At 41.4% G+C, this 27,973-nt stretch overlaps 2 protein-coding genes and 1 non-coding gene across 3 annotated transcripts; 2 read left to right on the top strand and 1 right to left on the bottom strand.

Moving 5' to 3' along the window:
- The first annotated feature begins 145 nt into the window (after positions 1 to 145).
- On the top strand, positions 146 to 4,935 carry LOC135517121 (tartrate-resistant acid phosphatase type 5-like). Its single transcript, XM_064941148.1, has 6 exons — positions 146 to 351; positions 800 to 990; positions 2,074 to 2,201; positions 2,501 to 2,692; positions 4,322 to 4,469; positions 4,619 to 4,935. The coding sequence occupies exons 1-6, from the start codon at positions 282 to 284 to the stop codon at positions 4,856 to 4,858; spliced, it is 969 nt and encodes a 322-aa protein (XP_064797220.1). The 5' UTR covers positions 146 to 281; the 3' UTR covers positions 4,859 to 4,935.
- Positions 4,936 to 5,643: 708 nt separating this feature from the next.
- Positions 5,644 to 16,761, bottom strand: LOC135517120 (tissue factor-like). Its single transcript, XM_064941147.1, has 6 exons — positions 16,445 to 16,761; positions 10,595 to 10,703; positions 8,926 to 9,119; positions 8,537 to 8,721; positions 7,850 to 8,024; positions 5,644 to 6,901 (listed from the first exon to the last, which is right to left on the bottom strand). The coding sequence occupies exons 1-6, from the start codon at positions 16,515 to 16,517 to the stop codon at positions 6,756 to 6,758; spliced, it is 882 nt and encodes a 293-aa protein (XP_064797219.1). The 5' UTR covers positions 16,518 to 16,761; the 3' UTR covers positions 5,644 to 6,755.
- Positions 16,762 to 20,253: 3,492 nt separating this feature from the next.
- Positions 20,254 to 20,329, top strand: trnap-ugg (transfer RNA proline (anticodon UGG)). Its single transcript has one exon. It is a non-coding gene; the product is annotated as a tRNA-Pro (tRNA).
- The last annotated feature ends 7,644 nt before the right edge of the window (positions 20,330 to 27,973 follow it).

The following is a 27,973-nucleotide window of genomic DNA, read 5'->3' as shown; positions in this document are numbered from 1 at the left end:
CTAGTGTGATCGCATCTAGTTTTAAAGGTAACTCAAAGTTCCTGTTTGCAGAGTAGATAGACATTTTTTAGCCAATCAGCTGTTGATCTGAGTCTTTTCTTCTCAGATGGCTCAATGCAGGAAGTTCTTCTGAAACCACAATACTGCTTCCTCTTTATAAACAGTTCTAAAAGAGAACCATAAGCATTTTGGTTTTCTGTTTACAGCGTGTGACATTTTGGAAAACTGCTAAATCGATCATTGTCTTTGTTGGTAGTTCTGCACCTCTCCATACTGGTGGAATGTATGATCTGCATCTGCTGCTAATGCTGTGCTTGGCATTCTGGCCATGCTGCCAGCCACTGGAACAAGGTATGCTTTTCTATCTACCAGATCTCCAAATCAACTTCATTACTTAAATTACTGCGTGGTTGTTTCCTAATGTCCATTTATATTCAGACTGTAATGTAATTATACCAAAGAGTGTCTTTGGTGTGAGTGCATGAGATGGTATGGAATAGGAAATAAAATAAGAATGAGATTTTGGTCTGCTGTGTATACAGGTCTGTGAGAGCCAGAATTCTTACTGGTTGGTAGGTGATCAAATATGTATGTCATGCAATAAAATGCAAATGAATTACTTAAAAATCATTCAATGTGATTTTCTGGATTTTTGTTTTAGATTCCGTCTCTCAAAGTTGAAGTGTACCTATGATAACACATTACAGACCTCTACATGCTTTGTAAGTAGGAAAACCTGCAAAATCGGCAGTGTATCAAATACTTGTTCTCCCCACGGTATGTGTCACCTGTCCTTTAGCATCGCTGCGGTTTGTTGGGCTGGGGGACTGGGGAGGCATCCCGTTATTTCCCTACTATACCCCTCACGAGCAGGCCATCGCTGCAGAGCTCGCCCGGACGGCACAGACTCTGGGATTGGACTTTGTCCTCAGTCTGGGAGATCATTTCTACTACAGAGGAGTGAAGGACGTGAATGATCACCGCTTCAAGGTCACTTCACACTACAGTCGCTCTGCAGCACTGTTCACACTGCAACACATAGGCTGCGTTTACACAGGCAGCCCAGATCTGATCTGTTTGTTCAAAATACCAATTATTGGCAAAACAAAATCTGAAATGTTCGACCTGTGTAAACGCAGCCATAGGCTTGGGTTGAAACGCCACACGACAGCAAACATTATTGTGATGACAAACTCATCAACTGTTGTGACAACTCCTAGTAAACATATCTTACCATAGGCAGTTAGATTGTAACTTAACATCTCAACATATCTAACCTATCTGTCGTGTGTGGCATTGTGAAGAATGTGAACACTGAACACATGTACAACAGACATACAGGAAGGACTTTGAAAATGGCAAGAGAGCAAACTAAATATCTAATGCTCCATTCTGAGTAACAGATTGTGAAATATACATTGTGATAAGAAGTGTTGCGTCACAGTTGTTCCCTGCTTATAAGCAGCTAGCCAACTTTGTGAGAGAGAGAATGTGTTTAAAAACAATTTTAGAAAATGTGACCTTTTATTAACTAGGCAAGTCAGTTAAGAACAAATTCTTATTTACAATGATGGCCTACCCCGGCCAAACCCTTACCCAGAAGACGCTGGGCAAATTGTATGCCGCCCTATGGGACTCCAATCACGGCCGGTTGTGATACAGGCCGGAATCGAAACCAGGGTCTGTAGTGAATCCTCTTGTTAGTTGAAGAACACAGTGACGTAACACAAACTGACAAGACGGAGCTGTGTTCAGATCACCGTGTTCTTGTATAGCGAAGAGGACACTTTCTTTTCTCACTCCTGGAGCACTTGATTCTCCTTTTTTTCCCCTGAAATAAAGTGAAGCGTCATGCCCTCTTGTGGTAAAATATTGTACATCAACTATTTCTTCAGAGCATTCAGATTGTATTAGTGTTGCAGCACACATAATTTTATTCATTATAACTAATTATGACTATTGATATGTTATATATATCAGTTATATATCATATCACTCTAGTTTTTCATCCTTCAGTCATTTTCCTGGGTTGGTAATTATCTATTTTTTTGGTCTTTTTTATTTCTCCTGCAGTGTACCTTTGAGGATGTCTTCTCCCATTCCTCGCTGGTTGACATCCCTTGGTACTTGGTGGCAGGGAACCATGACTACAATAACAACGTCTCCGCTCAGATCGCTTACTCGAGCAGATCGAAGAGATGGTGAGCAGCTTAAGTAAAGATCTTTAAAAACTGTGTGTTTTAAACCGTTTAACGCCACCCATCCTGAAAACAACATTCACATGCCAATTAGCTTCTTGTTGTTTGCTAGCGACACTCTCTTACCAACTGAGCCACACTTAGCAGATACTTTCATTCAAATAGTGTATACATTTAGAGTATGTGATCCCTGTTGGGAATTCAACCCACAACCTTCTTGTTGTTTGCTAGCGACACTCTCTTACCAACTGAGCCACACAAAACAGGACATTCTGTGTTGTTCTCCCCTCTTGTTGCCTCAGGAGGTTCCCGGAGTTGTACTATGAGCTTCAGTTCAAGGTTCCCCAGAGTAACGTGTCAGTGACCATCCTGATGATTGACACAGTGGTGCTATGTGGGAAGAACAATCAGGGGACCCAGCCCAAAGGAGAGGAAGGCCTGGAGGCTTCTGCAAAGCAGTTGGACTGGATCAACTCCAGACTGGCAAACAGCAAGTAAGGTCCATATGGTCAAGTTTCCTGGAACCAGATTAAGCATATATAGTCTAGGACTATGCTTAATCTGGGTTTGAGAAACTGGCCCTGAAAGGCAACAGGTCAAACACAGCCTCTCATTAAGTATGCACGGTTCAAGCACATCGGTGAAACAGCAGACAACTTGTTCTGTGAGTAAATAATGGCTTGGATGGATTAAATGTTTTTCAAGGTGGAGGAAAATAAAAGTATTTGATTTAATAAATTGTCGTTTGAGCCTTGAGAAAAGAATGTGAAGATTTCGAACCATGAAGAGATCCCTGACTGGCCGCACCCCTCTTTTAGAGATCCCTGACTGGCCGCACCCCTCTTTTAGAGATCCCTGACGCACCCCTCTTTTAGAGATCCCTGACTGGCCGCACCCCTCTTTTAGAGATCCCCTGCCACACCCCCTGGCTTTAGAGATCCCTGCACCCCTCTTTTAGAGATCCCTGACTGGCCGCACCCCTCTTTTTAGAGATCCCTGACTGGCCGCACCCCTCTTTTAGAGATCCCTGACTGGATCCCCGCACCCCTCTTTTAGAGATCCCTGACTGGCCGCATCCCCCTGTCCACACCCCTTTTAGAGATCCCTGACTGGCCACACCCCTCTTTTGACCCTTTATTTTAGAGAGATCCCTGACTGGCCACACCCCTCTTTTAGAGATCCCTGACTGGCCACACCCCTCTTTTAGAGATCCCTGACTGACCCCTCTTTTAGAGATCCCACACCCCTTTTAGAGATCCCTGACTGCCACACCCCTCTTTTAGAGATCCCTGACCCACCCCTCTTTTAGAGATCCCTGACTGACTGGCCACACCCCTCTTTTAGAGATCCCTGACCTTTTAGAGATCCCTGACACTTTTAGAGATCCCTGACCACCCCTCTTTTAGAGATCCCTGACTGGCCACACCCCTCTTTTAGAGATCCCTGACTGACCACACCCCTCTTTTAGAGATCACTGACTAGAGATCCCTGCTTTTAGAGATCCCTGACTGGCACCCCTCTTTTAGAGATCCCCTCTTTTAGAGATCCCTGACTGACTGCCACACCCCTCTTTTAGAGATCCCTGACTGGCCTCACCCCTCTTTTAGAGATCCCTGACTGGCCACACCCCTCTCTTTTAGAGATCCCTGACTGTCCACACCCCTCTTTTAGAGATCCCTAACTGGCCCCTCTTTTAGAGATCCCCTGGCCACACCCCTCTTTAGAGATCCCTGACTGACCACACCCCTCTTTTAGAGATCCCTGACTGTCCACACCCCTCTTTTAGAGATCCCTGACTGGCCCCACCCCTCTTTTAGAGATCCCTGACTGACCACACCCCTCTTTTAGAGATCCCTGGCTGACCACACCCCTCTTCTAGACTCCTCCACTCTCATCACTATTTGAATCAAGAAATACCTTCACACTGCTACACACACATTCCTCAACTGTTACTGAATGTGGAATAGAAAACTCCTGTAACAAGAGTTGGGTTTGTTGAATAACACGCGCATGATGAGTAACACTTTCCTGACACATGAAGACGTGTGCTAGCTTCCAGAAGATAATACCTCTGCTTTAGCTCAGGTGGCTAACACAGTCTTTTATCTGTGATCCTCTCCCAGGTCAGAGTTCATTGTGGTGGCTGGTCACTATCCTGTGTTGTCCATTGGTCATCACGGCCCTACAAAGTGTCTTTTGAGTAGACTACGGCCTCTGCTGAAGAAGTATAATGTCACAGTCTACCTGAGTGGCCATGACCACAGCATACAGGTGGTTATTATACACATTATGACCATACATATACATACAATAACACAGTGACAGTTTGAAGTGATAAGTTTTGAAAGACAAATGTTCCCATTTTCACAGTCACTTATTTGAACAACTGACGTTGACCTGAGTCTCTATACTCTCACCAGTTTATCAGAGAGGATGATGGGAGTTCCTACGTGGTCAGCGGGAGCGGGAACTTTGTAGACCTATCCACCAAACACGTCAAGACCTTCCCGTCGTCATGGCAACAGTTCTCCAACGCTGTCAACCTTACGTCCGGGGGATTCGCTTACTTTGTAGTCACAGAGAACAGTATGACTATCAGCTACATTCAGACTGATGGGAAATGTGTTTACCAAACAGCGCTGGCAAAACGCAAGGTCTGACACACACACACACACACACACACACACACACACACACACACACACACACACACACACACACACACACACACACACAGGCATCATCAGATAGTCAACAATGAACTGCTATAGGTCTAATATGCTGTCTGTTTTTAACCTCTTAGACTCTGACATTGTTGACCAAACACCAGGCATAATATTGTATACTACCTTCATAAAGTGCATTTCAGTTACAGAACTGTAAGTCCAACAAACACATGCTTATTACTGTTAGAAAGGTAGGAACGGATAAAGGTGTCAGAAACTGTGACTCCAACAGAGCCTGAGGTACAGCAGGCCAAAACAACTGAAATTCATATTTGTATTAATTTTTTTCAGGGATGTGTGGGGGGGGGGGGGGGTGGGGTCCCTCAATTGTCCCCATGTTGGTGCATAAGAGATTTTAAAGTTTCAAATAAAATACGTCACCAATTACTGTTCTAAAAGGATAACACATTTTTTTTTATTATTAGATATTTGACCTAATGGTGGCCCTCTACACATTTGCGAATACTCATTGGAACACGGCCATTTTAAAAGCGTAGCTGTTTTTGCAACTTGCCAAGCTGAAGTCTCTATCTATCCATTGATTTAAATGTATGTATCCCCCTGTCTGATACCCAGTTTGTCCCCTAGATGGCAGTAAGAGATCACATGACGTCTCTTGGCCACTTGGAAACCAGTTGAGTCTGGTTTGGGTACCAAAATGGTTGAACGCATTTTCAAGCCTGACATCTTAAAATGAACGTAGCAATCAGTCCTTTCACGTTATATAGTTTATTTTATTGAAGTAAAACACACACAGATGAGGAAACTTCAAATGTAAACGAGTGAGCTATCTAAATGGAGCATTCAAGGTCATTTGGAAGTCAAATGCGTTGTTTTACAATGACCATCGGGATGTACCCTTTCCAAGTATACTACCTGTTTGCAATTTTGGAGACTTGACCTACATTGCATACTCTATGAATTTGACCATAATGTATTATTTATGGCTTTTACTTTTATGTATTTGCCTAACTGTTTGGTATAAATATAAATTAAATATATTAAAATTACTGATCACTCAAACCTCTAAACCAGGGGTTCTCAACTGGCGGCACGCGGGCCGAATTTGGCCCTGCGGGTGTTTTCTGAGCAAAATAACAAATAACAAATATTTTTATTTTGTGGACCCAATAGACTGTAAAAACACCAGGAAATCAGCTCCTAGTGATTTTAATTTGAACAAGTCTGTTCCTAAGTATTCCCACGCATATTGGAGACAAATGTGATCTTATACAACTGTAGTGAAGATTTGAAATGACTATCTGTTTGGGCTTCTTGTGGTCAATTTACAGTCTACAAATGATTTGTAATGATGTTCCGGCCATCCGCTCAAGAGGACAATCAGCCAGCGGCTGAATGTAGTTGTTGATCCCTGCTCTACAACATAAATATATCTTAAAATAACCAAATGAACAAATACTACTTCCAGAATGACAACACATAATACATTAGGGATCTTCGTAAAAAAAAAAGATATATCCTACTAATCATCATTTCCCAGATCATTTATTTTTCAGCCGTCTCCCAAAATCAAAATATATTTTCCCAAAGACGATATAAAAAAAAAATTTTTTAATATATAAAACACGTTGGTAGTGGTAGTGGTATTGGTAGTGTTTCTGAAAGCTAATATTCACAGCAGTAGAAGTGCCACTTCAACAAATAAAAAAAGGAAAATATTTACTTGCACGGAAACAAAATCTACACTACAGTTATGTGTAACATATTCAGTGTGCGACTTCAACAGAAGAATGTTGACCTGCAGCCTCCATTTCAAAGTCCAGGTGAGCTGTACATTGTGTTCCCAATTGTGTGTCGACGATACATTTTTTTACACACTTCTTAGTGGCACTCCTTCTTTCCCACTTGTGTTGGCTTTCCTTGTGCGTTGGCAGCACACCACTGTGACTACGATAGCCACCACTATGATCGTAATGATGAGGAGGAGGAACCCAGCGATCACACCGATTCCAAACTCTGCAGAGGAAAGGGGATGGTGGACTGTTATTGGGCTGCATGATGATTCACATATATACACACACGAGCGCACGCACACACACACACGAGCGCACGCACACAAACACACACGAGCGCACGCACACACACACACACACACACGAGCGCACACACACACACACACACACGAGCGCACGCACACACACACACGAGCGCACGCACACAAACACACACGAGCGCACGCACACACACACACAGGAATTTTTGCAGTGTTGCACTTCACATGAGTCTAAACATGAGTCAATAATATTTATTTCACCCTTTGCATCCCATACACATCGACCCACTAGGACAAATGATAAGCACCTAAAACCCTCTTCTCCTCATCACTCACAGTGAGTAAATGATAAGCACCTAAAACCCTCTTCTCCTCATCACTCACAGTGAGTAAATGATAAGCACCTAAAACCCTCTTCTCCTCATCACTCACAGTGAGTAAATGATAAGCACCTAAAACCCTCTTCACCTCATCACTCACAGTGAGTAATTCTATATCTTGTAATACCAGGTCATGGCATGAGCTAAGTGTTCAATATTCTCAGTAGAACATATGCATATCAACTCCCTTCATTATAATGTCCAACATGAATTATGGAGTGATATATTAAACCAGGGACAGGTTTCCTTAATGAATGCAGTAACATGCCACTTAACAGATGCAAAGCCACCCACGGTACAGTGACAGCACAGGAGGTTGGTGGAACCTTAATTGGGGAGGACGGGCTCGTCCAATGACAGGAGCGGTTTAAGTGGAACGGCATCATTCCATTTGCTCCGTTCCAGACATTACTAGGAGCCGTCCTCCCCTCGCCAGCCACCTGTGAGTGTGACAGCATCCGTTATATTATTAGCATGTGATCCCTGTGGTACTTGAACCCGATATAACCTTGGCATTGCTAGTATCCTTACCTTCAAAGAAGGACTTATTGGCACCCGGTGAACACTGTGTTTGACTGAGCTCTCCCAGCTGTTTGTCTGTGTTGCGGGAGGGGATGTAGGCCTGGACGTTGAAGCAGTAGCTCACCCCAGGATCTATATCCCTCCTGTCTAGCTCTATCTCACTGCTGGCAGACATCTTGGTTTTCTAGAGGGACGATTACAAAAAGAAGGGCTTGTAATTATGTCTTCTTCTGTAGTTCAATTTCTATTACTTGTTCAATACTGTTGTGACGTCATTAAAATAGTATATATTAATGACACACATGGGAGAGATTTCCCATGCAATATAATCAGAAGTTTGACGTTGGCCAAACTCATATCATCCACTGCATTTTATTTAATTATATTCCTTGACTTGCTCCTCCTACACCATTGAGAAATGTCCTCTATCTCACTGGGTTCAGCCCCAGGCCCTAGAGTACTCTGAGGAACTGTAAATATAACTCTAGTGTAGGCCCTAGAGTACTCTAACCCCAGGCCCTAGAGTACTCTAACCCAGGCCCTAGAGTACTCTGAGGAACTGTAAATATTACTCTAGTGTAGGCCCTAGAGTACTCTAACCCCAGGCCCTAGAGTACTCTAACCCCAGGCCCTAGAGTACTCTGAGGAACTGTAAATATAACTCTAGTGTAGGGCTATCCTCCCATTTGAGCTTACCTTGCCCGTGCTCGTTGCTTTCCCAAAGGTGACTTTGTACTGCAGCTCATCAGCGAAGACATCCCGCATGGTCTTTAGTTTGTTCTGCTCGTTGAACAGGGCGATGGGAGGGTCTTCCACATACAGGGTGATCTTCCTCTTATCTTTGCTCACCTCAATCTTGAACTCAGGTCTGCCTATAAGAGCTGGAAGGGAAATACCACGAGACGTTGTCACACCTGGCACCCACTTGGTGACACTGGCATGGCTGTTGAACTATCCCAGTGATTTATGGAAGAACCCTCTTTTCCCAGTGACTTTAAAGAATAATCAACATTTTGACACTGGCATGTGGAAAATATATCACCGTATGACAGGAGTCAGGTGGTTGTTACAGTTGGAGTACCTACTGTCTTGGTAAGGGGTGAACCCTTCCGAACTGGTGTGGGGGAACTCTGTGAGGTCAGAGTTCACTCTGTGTAGGGGTTCTGAGAAGACGTCAGCTGAGTATGTGGCCTTCAGGTCAGTCAGAACGTTGGACAGGTCACACTCAGTCTCCATGGTCCGAATACATTGTTGGTTCCACTCTCTTATCTGACCAACACTTAAATAGATGTAATGGTAGGGTTATCGTTATCTTCAAACGTGTTTGTTTTGTTGCATTAGGTCATTCATTGGGTCTGAATTAACATCTCAAATCAAATCAGGTTGTATTTGTCACATACTTCGTAGACAATAGGTGTAAACTAACAGTTAAATGCTTGGTTGAACACTAAGAAAAGTACAAAATTGCAACCTTTGAACTTGAGTTATAATCTTGAACTCATTGCACCATGTCACACACAATGTACTTCAATTAAACAGGGACTAGTATTCCTTCTTCCTCCTACTGAGTCTCCAACACATCGACCTGACTCTTCAAGGTCAGAGACTGAGTCTCCAACACATCGACCTGACTCTTCAAGGCCAGAGACTGAGTCTCCAACACATCGACCTGACTCTTCAAGGTCAGAGACTGAGTCTCCAACACATCGACCTGACTCTTCAAGGTCAGAGACTGAGTCTCCAACACATCGACCTGACTCTTCAAGGTCAGAGACTGAGTCTCCAACACATCGACCTGACTCTTCAAGGTCAGAGACTGAGTCTCCATCACATCGACCTGACTCTTCAAGGTCAGAGACTGAGTCTCCATCACATCGACCTGACTCTTCAAGGTCAGAGACTGAGTCTCCAACACATCGACCTGACTCTTCAAGGTCAGAGACTGAGTCTCCAACACATCGACCTGACTCTTCAAGGTCAGAGACTGAGTCTCCATCACATCGACCTGACTCTTCAAGGTCAGAGACTGAGTCTCCATCACATCGACATGACTCTTCAAGGTCAGAGACTGAGTCTCCATCACATCGACCTGACTCTTCAAGGTCAGAGACTGAGTCTCCATCACATCGACCTGACTCTTCAAGGTCAGAGACTGAGTCTCCATCACATCGACCTGACTCTTCAAGGTCAGAGACTGAGTCTCCATCACATCGACCTGACTCTTCAAGGTCAGAGACTGAGTCTCCAACACATCGACCTGACTCTTCAAGGTCAGAGACTGAGTCTCCAACACATCGACCTGACTCTTCAAGGTCAGAGACTGAGTCTCCAACACATTGACCTGACTCTTCAAGATCAGAGACTGAGTCTCCAGCACATCGACCTGACTCTTCAAGATCAGAGACTGAGTCTCCAACACATCGACCTGACTCTTCAAGATCAGAGACTGAGTCTCCAACAAATCGACCTGACCCTTCTGAGACTGAGTCTGGGAAGAATAGATTAGTGCAGGCCTCCCATGGTCATGGGATTATAGGCACCATCTTTTTTTATGTTTCATGGAGACATTTCATTTCTTGAATAGTGGTAGGAAGTTATAAAAGCATTTGGCTCATGATATGTAGGAAACTGAGCTGTTTCAATGTTTAGTTAATAATAATTGAAGTGGCAGTTAAATACACTATTTTTTGGAATTGTTTGGTCTTCATATAAGTTCACAACACTGTAATATCAGCATGTAAATGATTTACTTACACAGAATATTCAACAGTGTATGAATAGTTGAAAGGTTTAGGATCCCACATAAGCAGTGTTTTGAAGTTGATAGACAACCAGGAAACATTCTGTGCCTTGGGATAGTTACCTAGATGAAGAACAAGATCAGTTAACTACATGAAGAACAAGATCAGTTAACTACATGAAGAACAAGATCAGTTAACTACATGAAGAACAAGATCAGTTACCTACATGAAGAACAAGATCAGTTACCTACATGAAGAACAAGATCAGTTACCTACATGAAGAACAAGATCAGTTACCTACATGAAGAACAAGATCAGTTACCTACATGAAGAACAAGATCAGTTACCTACATGAAGAACAAGATCAGTTACCTACATGAAGAACAAGATCAGTTACCTACATGAAGAACAAGATCAGTTACCTACATGAAGAACAAGATCAGTTACCTACATGAAGAACAAGATCAGTTACCTACATGAAGAACAAGATCAGTTACCTACATGAAGAACAAGATCAGTTACCTACATGAAGAACAAGATCAGTTACCTACATGAAGAACAAGATCAGTTACCTACATGAAGAACAAGATCAGTTACCTACATGAAGAACAAGATCAGTTACCTACATGAAGAACAAGATCAGTTACCTACATGAAGAACAAGATCAGTTACCTACATGAAGAACAAGATCAGTTACCTACATGAAGAACAAGATCAGTTACCTACATGAAGAACAAGATCAGTTACCTACATGAAGAACAAGATCAGTTACCTACATGAAGAACAAGATCAGTTACCTACATGAAGAACAAGATCAGTTACCTACATGAAGAACAAGATCAGTTACCTACATGAAGAACAAGATCAGTTACCTACATGAAGAACAAGATCAGTTACCTACATGAAGAACAAGATCAGTTACCTACATGAAGAACAAGATCAGTTACCTACATGAAGAACAAGATCAGTTACCTACATGAAGAACAAGATCAGTTACCTACATGAAGAACAAGATCAGTTACCTACATGAAGAACAAGATCAGTTACCTACATGAAGAACAAGATCAGTTACCTACATGAAGAACAAGATCAGTTACCTACATGAAGAACAAGATCAGTTACCTACATGAATAACAAGATCAGTTACCTACATGAAGGATAAGATCAGTTACCTACATGAAGAACAAGATCAGTTACCTACATGAAGAACAAGATCAGTTACCTACATGAAGAACAAGATCAGTTACCTACATGAAGAACAAGATCAGTTACCTACATGAAGAACAAGATCAGTTACCTACATGAAGAACAAGATCAGTTACCTACATGAAGAACAAGATCAGTTACCTACATGAAGAACAAGATCAGTTACCTACATGATTAACAAGATCAGTTACCTACATGAAGAACAAGATCAGTTACCTACATGAAGAACTAGATCAGTTACCTACATGAAGAACAAGATCAGTTACCTACATGAAGATAAGATCAGTTACCTACATGAAGAACAAGATCAGTTACCTACATGAAGAACAAGATCAGTTACCTACATGAAGAACAAGATCAGTTACCTACATGAAGAACAAGATCAGTTACCTACATGAAGAACAAGATCAGTTACCTACATGAAGAACAAGATCAGTTACCTACATGAAGAACAAGATCAGTTACCTACATGAAGAACAAGATCAGTTACCTACATGAAGAACAAGATCAGTTACCTACATGAAGAACAAGATCAGTTACCTACATGAAGAACAAGATCAGTTACCTACATGAAGAACAAGATCAGTTACCTACATGAAGAACAAGATCAGTTACCTACATGAAGAACAAGATCAGTTACCTACATGAAGAACAAGATCAGTTACCTACATGAAGAACAAGATCAGTTACCTACATGAAGAACAAGATCAGTTACCTACATGAAGAACAAGATCAGTTACCTACATGAAGAACAAGATCAGTTACCTACATGAAGAACAAGATCAGTTACCTACATGAAGAACAAGATCAGTCACCTACATGAAGGATAAGATCAGTTACCTACATGAAGAACAAGATCAGTTACCTACATGAAGAACAAGATCAGTTACCTACATGAAGAACAAGATCAGTTACCTACATGAAGAACAAGATCAGTTACCTACATGAAGAACAAGATCAGTTACCTACATGAAGAACAAGATCAGTTACCTACATGAAGAACAAGATCAGTTACCTACATGAAGAACAAGATCAGTTACCTACATGAAGAACAAGATCAGTTACCTACATGAAGAACAAGATCAGTTACCTACATGAAGAACAAGATCAGTTACCTACATGAAGAACAAGATCAGTTACCTACATGAAGAACAAGATCAGTTACCTACATGAAGAACAAGATCAGTTACCTACATGAAGAACAAGATCAGTTACCTACATGAAGAACAAGATCAGTTACCTACATGAAGAACAAGATCAGTTACCTACATGAAGAACAAGATCAGTTACCTACATGAATAACAAGATCAGTTACCTACATGAAGAACAAGATCAGTTACCTACATGAAGAACAAGATCAGTTACCTACATGAAGAACAAGATCAGTTACCTACATGAAGAACAAGATCAGTTACCTACATGAAGAAAAGATCAGTTACCTACATGAAGAACAAGATCAGTTACCTACATGAAGAACAAGATCAGTTACCTACATGAAGAACAAGATCAGTTACCTACATGAAGAACAAGATCAGTTACCTACATGAAGAACAAGATCAGTTACCTACATGAATAACAAGATCAGTTACCTACATGAAGAACAAGATCAGTTACCTACATGAAGAACAAGATCAGTTACCTACATGAAGAACAAGATCAGTTACCTACATGAAGAACAAGATCAGTTACCTACATGAAGAACAAGATCAGTTACCTACATGAAGAACAAGATCAGTTACCTACATGAAGAACAAGATCAGTTACCTACATGAAGAACAAGATCAGTTACCTACATGAAGAACAAGATCAGTTACCTACATGAAGAACAAGATCAGTTACCTACATGAAGAACAAGATCAGTTACCTACATGAAGAACAAGATCAGTTACCTACATGAAGAACAAGATCAGTTACCTACATGAAGGATAAGATCAGTTACCTACATGAAGGACAAGATCAGTTACCTACATGAAGAACAAGATCAGTTACCTACATGAAGAAAAAGATCAGTTAACTACATGAAAAACAAGATCAGTTACCTACATGAAGAAAAAGATCAGTTAACTACATGAAAAACAAGATCAGTTACCTACATGAAGAACAAGATCAGTTACCTACATGAAGAAAAAGATCAGTTAACTACATGAAAAACAAGATCAGTTACCTACATGATGGATAAGATCAGTTATCTACATGAAGGACAAGATCAGTTACCTACATGAAGAACTAAGATCAGTTACCTACATGAAGGACTAGATCAGTTACCTACATGAAGGACAAGATCAGTTACCTACATGATTAACAAGATCAGTTACCTACATGAAGGACAAGATCAGTTACCTACATGAAGAACAAGATCAGTTACCTACATGAAGAACAATAGCAGTTACATACATGAATAACAAGATCAGTCACCTACATGAAGGATAAGATCAGTTACCTACATGAAGAACAAGATCAGTTACTTACATGAAGAACAATAGCAGTTACCTACATGAAGAACAAGATCAGTTACCTGCATGAAGGACAAGATCAGTTACCTACATGAAGAACTAGATCGGTTACCTGCATGAAGGACTAGATCAGTTACCTGCATGAAGGACTAGATCAGTTACCTGCATGATTAACAAGATCAGTTACCTACATGAAGGACTAGATCAGTTACCTACATGAAGAACAAGATCAGTTACCTACATGAAGAACAATAGCAGTTACATACATGAATTACAAGATCAGTCACCTACATGAAGGATAAGATCAGTTACCTACATGAAGAACAAGATCAGTTACCTACATGAAGGCCTAGATCAGTTACCTACATGTATTGTTAGCTCTATTATAATTTACTACATTTGCAATAATTTACTACATTTGCGGCAGGGTAGCTTAGTGGTTAGAGACGTTGGTCTTGTAACTGGAAAGTTACAAGTTCAAATTTCCCCAATCTTGACAAAGATACAAATCTGTCGTTCTGCATGCCAATGATAAAGGCAGTTAACCCACGTGTTCCTAGAGATGCATTGAAAATAAGAATGTGTTCTTAACTGACTTGCTAAATGGTTAAATAAAGGTTCCCGAGAAAAAAAATGACAATGAGTGAAAGTGAAATAATTAGGACAGTGTGCCAAATTTGTTACTATTCCATAAATGCATTTACATGAGGACATTCCATGTACTAAGCCTGATCCAAGAAGTTGCCAACAAAAAGTGAGGACATTGTGGCTTTTAAATGCAGTATGTGATTTATCCATATAGACTTGTGTGTTGTTTATCAACAAAACCAACAAGTGTGCAAAACAGACGGGATTGGCTTAGGTTGTTGACAACATGTAAACCATATTTAGTCTCCTATGTTCATTGAAAACATAAATACATTTTCACAATAGGCACTTGTTGTCTCTCAAATACATTGTTACAGTTGTTGGTTAGTCAGCGAGCGATTTTTTTTTTACATATTAGCATAGACATGACATCAGTCAATACGCCTCAAAACAAGACATGGTATCAAGAACAACAACAAGATTAAACGATCTGAATTGAGACACCTGATTCTCCACAAGACAGCGTCTTGTCATTGACCCGTTTCCATGCACACCAATATCCCCGTTATTATTCAGGATACGTAGGTATTCAGTTTCGCATGTCATGTGTGTTGTGTGATGACTCAATTCTAGACATTTTCCGATTGTCAAACAAATTACTTCAAAATGTAGGCTACCTGAGCATTTCAATCCTCCTATTCTTAAATAATTCCATAATAATCTTTAGAATCTTTTTTGCTGATACTCTGTACTGGACATTATAGCCTAACGTTACTTGACCCTAATTTAGACACGTTTCTACTTATAATGTCCGACATTTGTTAGGCCCTATTATAATTTACTACATTTGTTAGGCCCTATTATAATTTACTACATTTGTTAGGCCCTATTATAATTTCCGACAATCTTGAGTTGCATATTTGATGTGGTCGAAATAATGTCTTCTTGCATGCCAATGTTAAAGATAACACGTTACGCTCGCATTCGTATTTCCTCAAGAGATGCTTAAAGAAAGAAATCATAAGTTGCTCTGGAAAAGAGCGTTTGCTAAATGACTAAAATGTAAACAAACAAAAAATATTTATCCGTTGCTGTTCCCGAGACTAAAGTAAACTTTATTGTACCATTTTACTAGGAGTTAATATTATACTATAGGCCTACAGTCATTGTCCAAATTTCAGTTACTATTCCATGTAACCCAAATGAATTTAAATGAGGAATTGTCTTTATTTATGGTACAGGGATACTCGTGAGCGGGATATTATACGTGAATGTAAACAGTTCACCCCGAATAAAATCTTAAACGGGATATTAGCTATTAATTTATTTATTTTGTATTTATTTTTACCTTTATTTTACTTGGCAAGTCAGTTAAGAACAAAGCGGGTTATGAGCTACTATCCCGGATACTGTGCGCATGTAAACATGCTCATTGTTCCTAACTATATGAACATCCAGAATCACAACGACAGGTGAACTTCTGCCCCATTGAAGCGTGTGCATCGTTTTCGTGAAGTTGTCAGCTAAACCCGTCTGGACTATTTGTCTAGTGTACAGCTTTTAGGATTGTAGAGGCTAGTTTTATATTTTAATTGCACGTGGAGTTTTTCACTCACCTGAAACACAGTTTGTAAAAAATAGTACAGTACACAATCTCATACAAAACGTTTTCCTTTCCATTTTCAACATGTTATATTCCAACAGGTCCGTGTGAAAACAGCAATCCAGTGGAGGTAGAAGTGAAAAGTGACTCGGGTCTCTGGGCGCCACTGAAACGAGTCGGCAGCGATGCACCTCTGATTGAAATCCGCTCCCTTGTCTTGGCCAGCTGCTGTCTGTCAGTGTTTAAACGCGCAGTCTAAAAAAGAAAAACACGCGTTATAGTTTATTGCCCGGTGGGATGGGCTTCTGATACTAGTGTATGCAACTTGCTTAACTTGTTTTGTGATGACAAAAGCATCGTAGCCTACTGTACAACGAACAGCTGATGTATAGCTTCCTGTAAGAAGCCTCGTAAAACGTGTCATTCATTGCAAATACGTTTTATGGACATATGCAAATACATTACATTAGCGCGCAAGCATATGACATCATGCGAGTTAATACCATAAAAAGGGTCAGTGGTTAATACCCCAAGGTCTGTTGACTGCGGTGAGTACATGTTATGTTTAAAGTTAGTTTCCTGCAATTCTAGACATTTTTTACCCCAAGGGGTGTAGAGAAAATGTACCATACTATATACAGGGTTTAACACTAGAACCGCGAAAGAAGAAATGTCGTCTGCTCATGAATGAATTAATCTGACATTTGTTTTATAATGCCCCCCGACTTCCGTCCTTGACTATTCTTAAATAAGTCTATACAACACACTGTCAGTGTTAGAATCTTAATATCACATACAGAACTGGATTTTATAACCATTTTTTGAATGTTTTCCCCCGTGGCCTCTTCTTCTCCTGACAGTTGAAAGTGCAGTGACCCTAGCGGATAATCATCCAGATAATTGGCTCATACCGAAACTAATTTCACACATATAACAACAGATGAGATAAATTAGGTAACGTATGATGGGGATAATGGAGTTAATGTGAATGGGTGAGTTGATGAGTGAGGAGAATACGAATGATGCATAATTATGTAATCATTGTGAATGAAGAACAGGGTCAGTTCAGTACCATTCTATTGTATTGATCATACTATTCTAGTTCCACTGAACAAAAATATAAATGCAACATGCAACAATTTCAAAGATATTACTGAGTTATAGTTCATATAATGAAATCAGTCAATATAAATAAATTATTTTTAGGCCTAATCAATGGATTTCACATGACTGGGAATACAGATATGCATCTGTTGGTCACAGATACAGGGTGAGTTAATACCATACTATATACAGGGTCAGTTAATACCATGCTATATACAGGGTCAGTTAATACCATAATATATACAGGGTCAGTTAATACCATACTATATACAGGGTCAGTTAATACCATACTATATACAGGGTCAGTTAGTACCATACTATATACAGGGTCAGTTAATACCATACTATATACAGGGTCAGTTCAGTACCATACTATATACAGGGTCAGTTAATACCATACTATATACAGGGTCAGTTTATACCATACTATATACAGGGTCAGTTAATACCATACTATATACAGGGTCAGTTTATACCATACTATATACAGGGTCAGTTAGTACCATACTATATACAGGGTCAGTTAATACCATACTATATACAGGGTCAGTTAATACCATACTATATACAGGGTCAGTTAATACCATACTATATACAGGGTCAGTTAATAACATACTATATACAGGGTCAGTTCAGAGGAGGTGATGTTGCCTACCCTCACCACCTGTGGTCGGCACGTCAGGAAGTCCAGGATCCAGATGCAGAGCGAGGTTTCAGACCCAGAGTCCTAAACTCGGGACTTCCTTAATATTAGATTTTGTGTACCAGCTGTTATTTACAAATAGACACAGACCTCCACCACTTGTTTTACCGGGGACAGCTGTTCTATCTTCCCGATGGACTAAAAACCCACCATCTGTATGTTATCCATGTCGTCGTTCAGCCACGGCTCGATATTACAGTTTTTAATGCCCCGTTGGTAGGATAGTCTTGATCGGACCTCATCCAGTTTATTATCCAATGATTGCACGTTGGTTAATAGGACGGATGGTAGAGGCAGATTAATCACTCGCCGTCGGATGCTTACAAGGCAACCTACTACTTTGAAGAATCTCAAATCTAAAATATATTTTGATTTGTTTAACCCTTTTTTTTGGTTAGTACATGATTCCATTTGTGTTATTTCATCGTTTTGATATCTTCACTATTATTCTACAATGAAGAAAATAGTAAAAAAAATAAAGAAAGAAAAGCCCTTGAATGAGTAGGTGTGTCCAAACTGTTGACTGGTAGTGTACGTCCCCTATGTCTCTTCTTCGTGTCTCTTCTTCGTGTCTCTTCTTCGTGTCTCTTCTTCGTGTCTCTTCTTCGTGCAAATGACGGGGATTTGGGCCTTGTCCGATGTCTGAAGTAAATCCATTGCGTCCGACTCATTAAATTAAAAACCTTCATCCAGTTCGAGGTGAGTAATCCCAGTTCTGATGTCCTGAAGCTCTTTTCGGTCATAAGAGACAGTGGCAGCAACATTATGTACGAAATAAGTTACAAATAAACAAAAAAACCCACACACAATAGCACAATTGGTAAGGAGCCCGTTAAACGGCAGCCTTCTCCTTCGGCGCCATTCTTCATTATGGGGTATTGTGTGTAGACTAATGAGAAAAAACAACAAATAATTCATCCATTTTAGAATAAGGCTGTAATGTAACAAAATGTGGAAAAAGTCAAGGGATCTGAATTCTTTCCGAATGCACTGTATGGCCAATATATCACGGCTAACGGCTGTTGTTAGGCACGACGCAACGCGGAGTGCCCGGACACTGCCCTTAGCCATGGTATATTGGCCATATATCACAAACCCCTGAGGTGCCTTCTTGCTATTAGAAACTGGTTACCAAGACCATTAGAGCAGTACAAATAAATATTTGTCATACCCGTGTTATTTAGGTCTGATATAACATGGCTGTCAGCCAATCAACATTCAGGGCTCTAACCACCCAGTTTATAATTGTGTTTATATACAGACATAGTTCTCCCCCCCCCCCCTACAATCCTGTGGTTGTACAACGTGTCTACAAGATGATATCGGATATCTCGATGTCGCCCACTAGACTCCTGGAACATAGTTTAAATGGCCCAGTGACTAATATCTAAAGTTACAGGTCTTGACTGACATGTACACACTATGCTGTTACAGCAACAAGACACATGGTAACTGTACATCCTGCCAAGTCAAGCAAACCGCCGCTATCTTATCTTACTTATCTCCACTTTGATAACATTGTTCCAGAGCCAAATTCATGTTATGATTAAAGAGCTGATGAATAATGTCACAAGAGTAAACTGGGTGTGGTAAAACACACTATTGTCGCAACTATCATATTCACCGATTGGGAATTCACACAGACATCCACACCCCAGCTTGCGCTGACTCTGCTCGTCTGACATCTGCCACACTGTACAGTCTGATCGGGACCAGGAGTTTCCCCAACCACTGCGTCTGTGTGTGCGTGTCTGTGTCTGTGTGTGCGTGTGCGTGTGAGTCTGTGTGTGTGTGTCTGTGTCTGTGTGTGTGTGCGTGTGCGTGTTTGTGTGCGTGTGTGTGTGTGTGTGCGTATGCGTGTGCGTGTGCGTGTGTGTGTGCGTATGTGCGTGTGTGTGTGTGTGTGGACGTGTGCGTGTTTGTGTGCGTGTGTGTGTGTGTGCGTGTGTGTGTGGACGTGTGCGTGTGTGTGTGTGTGTGTGTGTGTGCGTGTGTGCGTATGCGTGTGCGTGTGTGGTCCTGTGTGGCTCAGTCGGTAGAGCATGGCGCTTGGAACGCCAAGCGTCGTGGGTTCGATTCCCGCTGGGACCACCCATATGTAAAAGTAGTGGCCCCAGCCGACTTGTAAGTCGCTTTGGACAAAAGCGTCTGCTAAATGGGATATATATATTTATTTTTGTGTGCGTGTGTGCGTATGCGTGTGCGTGTTTGTGTGCGTGTGCGTGTGTGGACGTGTGCGTGTTTGTGTGCGTGTGCGTGTGTGTGTGTGCGTGTGCGTGCGTGTGTGCGTGTGCGTGCGTGTGTGTGTGTGGACCTGTTTAACTATTCTTGTGGGGACCAGTAGTCCCCAAAATAATCGTAAATGAACGAAAGTCTGACTAACTGGGGACATTTTGTTAGTCCCCAAGAGGTCAAATGCTATTTCTAGGGGGTTTAGGTTAGACTTACGTTAAGGGTTAGGGTTAGGTTTAGGGAAAATAGGATTTTGAATGGGACTGAATTGTGTGTCCCCACAAGGTTAGATTGTGGGTGTGTTTGTGAACAACATTGTTGCGTGAAAGAAACACACTCCTATAGGGATGTCTCAAATCAAATCAAATTTATTTATATAGCCCTTCGTACATCAGCTGATATCTCAAAGTGCTGTACAGAAACCCAGCCAAAAACTCCAAACAGCAAGCAATGCAGGTGTAGAAGCACAGTGGCTAGGAAAAACTCCCTAGAAAGACCAAAACCTAGGAAGAAACCTAGAGAGGAACCAGGCTATGTGGGGTGGCCAGTCCTCTTCTGGCTGTGCCGGGTGGAGATTATAACAGAACATGTCCAAAATGTTCAAATGTTCACAAATGACCAGCATGGTCAAAAATAATAAAGCAGAACAGTTGAAACTGGAGCAGCAGCACGGCCAGGTGGACTGGGGACAGCAAGGAGTCATCATGTCAGGTAGTCCTGGGGCATGGTCCTAGGGCTCAGGTCCTCCGAGACATTGTCCTGATCCTCTCCTTGTGTTGTGACAACAAGACAACAGACACATACTAATCCTGCTGTAAATCATTCTGAACGTGTTTTTGAACGTGTCTGTGGCTCATAGACTCATCGACCACATGTTCTCCTACCACAAGACAACAGTACACTCGACAGCAGGTGAATTGATCAAATCTTTGATTGATTCCAATAGATTACATTACTGATGATATTTCCTATAGGACCTATACTGCATAGCAACATTTCTTTGCCAAGAACATTGGTCGGGAGTAACCATCCTTCATTTTCTGGAGCCAAGGTCAGTTATTCCCAGGGGGCCAGTGACCGACCATATTTAGTAAACCTTCTGTTAACCCTTATGGTAATTGCAAACAGATTGGGAAACAATGTCAGTGGCTAGTTACAGCAACAAGCAGCCCCTTCCCTGAAAGAGTCCCATTTGACACTTCCTGTAATTCTAGAGTACGTAGCTCACATACCAGAGTAATGCTACTGTGTCTACAGCTGGTGACCATTGGTTTAACTTTATAACAATATGTGTAACATTAAGAGAGATCAGAGAAGGAGAGATCAGAGAAGGAGAGATAAGAGAAGGAGAGATCAGAGAAGGAGAAACCAGAGAAGGAGAGATCAGAGAAGGAGAAACCAGAGAAGGAGAGATCAGAGAAGGAGAGATCAGAGAAGGGGAAACCAGAGAAGGAGAGATCAGAGAAGGAGAAACCAGAGAAGGAGAGATCAGAGAAGGAGAGATCAGAGAAGGAGAGATCAGAGAAGGAGAAACCAGAGAAGGAGAGATCAGAGAAGGAGAAACCAGAGAAGGAGAGATCAGAGAAGGAGAGATCAGAGAAGGAGAAACCAGAGAAGGAGAGATCAGAGGAGAAACCAGAGAAGGAGAGATCAGAGGAGAAACCAGAGAATGAGAAACCAGAGAAGGAAAGATCAGAGAAGGAGAAACCAGAGAAGGATAGATCAGAGAAGGAGAAACCAGAGAAGGATAGATCAGAGAAGGAGAGATCAGAGAAGTAGAAACCAGAGAAGGAAAGATCAGAGAATGAGAGATCAGAGAAGGAGAGATCAGAGAAGGAGAAACCAGAGAAGGAGAGATCAGAGGAGAAACCAGAGAAGGAGAAACCAGAGAAGGAGAGATCAGAGGGGAAACCAGAGAATGAGAGATCAGAGTAGGAGAAACCAGAGAAGGAAAGATCAGAGAATGAGAGATCAGAGAAGGAGAGACCAGAGGAGAGGTCAGATAAGCAGAAAATATAATCTATTTAGATCTGCCTCTGAGAGATTTCATTCTAAAGCTCCTTTGGAGGTTTGAAAGAAAACCTGAAGAGGAAACCTTCTCCAGACACTTTGATCATACACTGTTCGAAGAACCATTTGAAGAACCCTTGTGGTTCCTGGTAGAACCCTTGTGGTTCCCTTTCCACAGAGGGTTCTACAAGGAACCCAAAAGAGTTCTACCTGGAACCAAAAAGGGTTCTACCTGAAACCAAAAAGGGTTCTACTATGGGGACAGCTGAACAAGAACCCTTTAGGAACTTTTTTTTTCTAAGAATGTAGTCTTGACTTTCTCACAGGTTTTGCTTACATTATATCTAAATAGTTTACTGAAACACACGTAAGGAGGCTCGTAGTGAGTGACTCCATGGACTTTGTATAGACGCGTAAAGAATGTATCAGCCAATAACGATACATGAACCAGGCTATCACTCGACTTAGGCCGCAGACCTGCACCTTGTAGTAGTTCAGTGATTAGCATCATTAGTTTGTTCTTAATTTGATTCAACTTAGGCGCTACAACTAAATTACAGTTCACTTTTATCTTTACATTACAATCAAATTCAAAGTTCCAGCGAGTGAACTTCCTGTGTGTGTTTTGTGCAACAGGAAGACGTGATGTAAACAAGATCCTGTGTATGTCCCAAATGTCACACTATTCCCTATGTAGTGCACTACTATTGACCAGATCCCTATGGTCTGATGTGATATAATGCAGTGAGTAGGGAGTAGTGTACCATGTGGGGTGCATGCGCTGACTTCATCAGCTGAGCAAGGGTCTGGTCTGGAGGGTGATGAAGATGGATCGGGCTGTAGTGTTACTTGGCTTTAGCCCTGCTCTGCTCTGCAGTACACAGCCACTCTGCCCAAGAGAGTTTGGGGAGATTGGCTTAAATTAAAACAAGGATCTTCAACTGGGCTTTTACACAAGCATTCTGGGAACTCTGAAAGCTGTTTTAATTAGGTGGCTGTTGTTATTGTGCAGGTTCTCATTTTCATCCTTCTCTGTTTCAGAAGTGTGTAAAGCCCTGAAAGAAATTGATGCAGACAAATCCCCTGGTCTTGATGAACTAGACCCCCTCCTCCTACACCTAGCTGCAGACATCCTTGCTCCTCCCTTAACATGTATTGTTAACCTCACGCTTGATGTTAAGGAAATCCCCAAGTTATGGAAATCTGCTTTTGTACTGCCTCTCCTGAAAGGTGGAGATCCTTCGCTACTTGACAACTATCGACCCTTATTAAAATTGGCTGTACTGTCAAAGGTACTGGAGTCCTTAGTTAGTAGGCAGCTAAAGGTCTACCACCACGAAAACAACATCTTAAATGGAATTCAATCAGGTTTTAGGTCAGGCCACAGCACTGTTTCAGCAACATTGAAGGTTTTAAATGACATCCACTGTGCTCTTGATAAGAAGTTACATTGTGTGTCTATTTTTATTGATTTGTCAAAGGCTTTTGACCATGCTGTGTTAGTGCAAAGGTTAAAATGTTGTGGAATTACTGGTCATGCTCTAGATTGGTTTATAAATGACCTATCAAATTACACAATGTGTAATGGAGGATGGTTGTAAATCTGAGTCCATAGAGGTGTGCTCAGGTGTTCCGCAAGGTTCTATTTTGGGCCCACTGTTGTGTATTTTGCATATCAACAACATTGGGGATGTTATCGAAACAGTGGATGTTCATTTTTATGCAGATGATACTGTTCTTTATTCAAGTGGTAGTAGTTCATCTGTAGCTTTTGAAAATGCACAAAAAGCATTTAACATCATACAACAGAATCTGTATAATTTAAAGCTGATTCTAAATTCAGGTTAAACTAAATGCATGGTATTTTAAAATGTCAGACATGTAACTAATCATGTCATTGCTACATTGGCTGGATATACTATAGAGCAAGTTAAATTGTACAAATATTTGGGTGTGTGGGTTGATGATAAGCTGAGCTTCACTGTGCATGTAGAGAACTTGATAAGGAAGCTCAAGCTGAGAATAAGTTTTTATTAAAGGCATAATGCTTGTTTTTCTCTGGAGGCCAGGAAGGAGCTGGTACATTACTGGTGTACATTACTGACTGTTTTAGATTTTAGTGATGTTATATATATGCAGGCCTCAACCACTACCCTGAGAGCACTTGATTCAGTGTATCATGCAGCCCTCAGGTTCATTTCAAATCAGAAACGTCTAACACATCATTGTGGTCTCTACAGCGCTGTTGGCTGGTCGTCATTGACCTTGCGTAGGCTGAAACACGGGTATACACTGATTTATAAGGCCATTCTTTTTTATTCAGGTCAATAAATAAATATCAATTACGGTCCCATTCTGATTTGCTTCTAACCAAACATTAGAACAGGTCATGGTAGAAATAGTTTTCGTTTCTTAGCTCCATGGCCCTGGAATTCTCTCCTGAACATTTTAAAATGTGATTATCTAGTTTCGTTGGTGGAGTTTAAACACTTGATAGATGTTTATATCATAAAAGAGTGTAATTGTCTTTGGGACAGCTGTTGTTAGTCAAGACTTTCGTGAAATGTTTTTGTTGGCCTGTATGTGTGTTTATAGTTTTGTTTAATGTTGTTAGTGTACGTAAGTTGTTTTGTCTGAAGCGTTCCCCCTGCTGCTATTGGACCAGGTCTCTCTTGGAAAAGAGATGTTATCTCAATGAGAGAAAACCTGTATAAATAAAGGTAAAATTAAAATAAAATACAAGATACTGAATGGCTGTACTTTGTGCTTAGTTTTATAGACACATAAACCAACGTAAGGCAGTTAGTCAGAGTATAAAGCAATTCCCCAAAACAGATACGTCTCCAACCTTGACTACCGGGATTGTACACTGTAAATATACATATGATACTTGGCCTCTCTACCAGTGTTCCCTCTAAGCTGAGAGCGTGGGTCATGGGGTGGCAGGTAGCCTAGTGGTTAGAGCGTTGGTCTAGTAACCAAAAGGTTGCAAGATCAAATCCCCAAGCAGTGAAGGTAAAAATATGTAGTTCTGTCCTTAAACAAAGCAGTTAACCCACTATTCCTAGGCTCTCACTGAAAATAAGAATTTGTTCTTAACTGACTTGCCTAGTTTAAATTTAAAAAAAAAAATTGTGTGGCCACACACCTCCACCAGGACTGCCATGCAAGAGATTGTACCAACAGTTTGCACTATATAGATCAATGTTTTCTCTGTGATCGAATAAACATTATATCAGCCCCTTTCCAATGCAACAAATCAAAATTTGGCAAGATTGAATCTATTTTTTGTTGTAGGTAGAGCCAGGGTGAATTCTATTGGTGAATTCTATTGGAGGGGATAGCCCATGAGACAGGGTTGAATATGCAAATAAGCCAATAGGCAGAGGGGTCGTCTACATTATCTAAATTCACTGTATGGTAATAATAATGACTTTTATTTTGGAAAGTGGTTTCTTGCATCCAGTGGAGAAAGCATCCGAGTGAGAGAAACAGCGCCCTCTGTCTGTCTCTCTATGTGTAGCACATCTATCTGATGCTGTCTGGTCCAGACGAGGATGATATTGTTGCCACCCGTAGCATTGAAGGCAAGGAAAGCCAGCGAGCGTCTGGCATCCCTTTACAAAAGAAAAAGTATAAAACATTAGCCAATCAACGCTGAGCTAAACTGAGTGAGCCAGCTTGGATTTGGCATCAATCCTATCAAATCCCATTGAGAGCATGTCTTTTGTCTTTTGAAATAAAAACTTTAATTGTTGCATCTCGTTGTGTTGTCCTCCAGTGGCTAGCGAACTAGCTAAAATAGACTCTTTCCTAAATTAGCCCTGGACGAAGATAGGGATTTGGACTTGTGGATTTACTTAATTCTCCGTACTGGCAAACGTGTCACACCCTGATCTGTTTCACCTGTCTTGTGCTTGTCTCCACCCCCTCCAGGTGTCTCCCATTTTCCCCATTATGCCCTGTGCATTTATACCAGTGTTTTCTGTTTATCTGTTGCCAGTTCTTCTTGTCTCGTCAGGCCTACCAGCGTTTTCCCCGTACTCCTGGTTTTCCTCTCCTGTCCCAGTTTTCTAGGTTTCCCGGTATTAACCGTTCTGCCTACCCTGAGCCTGCCTGCCGTTCTGTACCTGTCTGACACTTCCCTGGATTATTGACCCATGCCTGCCCTGACCCTGAGTCTGCCTGCCCTGACCCTGAGCCTGCCTGCCCTGATCCTGACCCTGCCTGCCGTTCTGTACCTGTCTGACACTGCCCTGGATTACTGACCTCTGCCTGCCCTGACCCTGAGCCTGCCTGCCCTGATCCTGACCCTGCCTGCCATTCTGTACCTGTCTGACACTGCCCTGGATTACTGACCTCTGCTTGCCCTGACCCTGAGCCTTCCTGCCCTGAGCCTGCCTGCCATTCTGTACCTGTCTGACTCTGCCCTGGATTACTGACCCCTGCTTGCCCTGACCATGAGCCTGCCTGCCCTGACCCTGAGCCTGCCTACCATTCTGTACCTGTCTGACTCTGCCCTGGATCACTGACTTCTGCCTGCCCCCTGTTTTGTTAATAAACATCAGTGATTCAAACTGCTTCTGTGTCTTATCCTGAGTTCTGATACAAATGATTAAAATGGCGACTCTGATCCAACCATTAATTCATAGATTGTTTTACCCCTGTCCTGAGAGGATGGATGTTCAATATGTAGCTAGATGTAGTAGGCTAATGTTAACCAGCTAACGTTGCCCATGAATGGAAGTTAAGCTAGCGAGAAATCATCTTAGCCAGGTAGCCTAGGACAACAAAAACTAATTGTGTGTATGACATTCATAGACCGTTTCTTCAACATGAAAGAGAAGAGATTTGGCATTTCTCTACAAGTAGGTTGAGTCAACATGTGTTTCCTACTTGCACAAACACATACTTAGCTTATGTTTATTTAACTAGGCAAGTCAGTTAAGAACAAATTCGTATTTTCACTGATGGCCTAGGAACAGTGGGTTAACTGCTTGTTCAGGGGCAGAACTGCAGATTTGTACCTTGTCAGCTAAGGGATTTGAACTTGCAACCTTCCGGTTACTAATCCAACGCTCTAACCACTAGGCTACCCTTACAGACCAAGTAAAACAACTATTAATGTGAAGTCTTTCATTAAGGCCTTGCATTAAAACCTCTTTGGGCTAGTTGTGCCGCTAACGACCCACCTAGACGACATCCGGTGAAATTGCAGAGCGTGAAATTCAAAATACAAAAATCGTAATATTAAACATTCATGAAAATACAAGTGTAATACATAATCATCGACTGACACTAATTAGCATAACGCAACGGACATAAATATTCCTAGAAAATATTCCTATTCATGAAAATCACAAGTGAAATATATTGAGACACAGCTTAGCCTATTGTTCACCCTACATCTCAGACTTTCAAAATATGCTTTACAGTCAAAGCTAGACAAGCATTTGTGTAAGTTTATCGATAGCCTAGCATAGCATTTTGTCC

This window comes from Oncorhynchus masou, chromosome 28 (genome assembly GCF_036934945.1).
Source record: "Oncorhynchus masou masou isolate Uvic2021 chromosome 28, UVic_Omas_1.1, whole genome shotgun sequence".
NCBI classification, from domain to species: Eukaryota; Metazoa; Chordata; class Actinopteri; order Salmoniformes; family Salmonidae; genus Oncorhynchus; species Oncorhynchus masou.
The sequence above is the reverse complement of the archived record's forward strand: the minus strand, read 5'-3'. Positions and strand labels throughout refer to the sequence as shown.

Excerpts from the sequence above, each read along its gene's own strand:
- LOC135517120 (XM_064941147.1), bottom strand. The coding sequence starts at position 16,517 with ATGTTGAAAATGGAAAGGAAAACGTTTTGTATGAGATTGTGTACTGTA. Across the intron at positions 10,704-16,444 it reads TTTTACAAACTGTGTTTCAG|GTAACTATCCCAAGGCACAG; the intron begins GTGAGTGAAAAA and ends TTCTTCATCTAG. Across the intron at positions 8,025-8,536 it reads AAGCAACGAGCACGGGCAAG|AAAACCAAGATGTCTGCCAG; the intron begins GTAAGCTCAAAT and ends TCGTCCCTCTAG.
- LOC135517121 (XM_064941148.1), top strand. The coding sequence starts at position 282 with ATGTATGATCTGCATCTGCTGCTAATGCTGTGCTTGGCATTCTGGCCA. Across the intron at positions 2,202-2,500 it reads TCGAGCAGATCGAAGAGATG|GAGGTTCCCGGAGTTGTACT; the intron begins GTGAGCAGCTTA and ends TTGTTGCCTCAG. Across the intron at positions 4,470-4,618 it reads GCCATGACCACAGCATACAG|TTTATCAGAGAGGATGATGG; the intron begins GTGGTTATTATA and ends TACTCTCACCAG.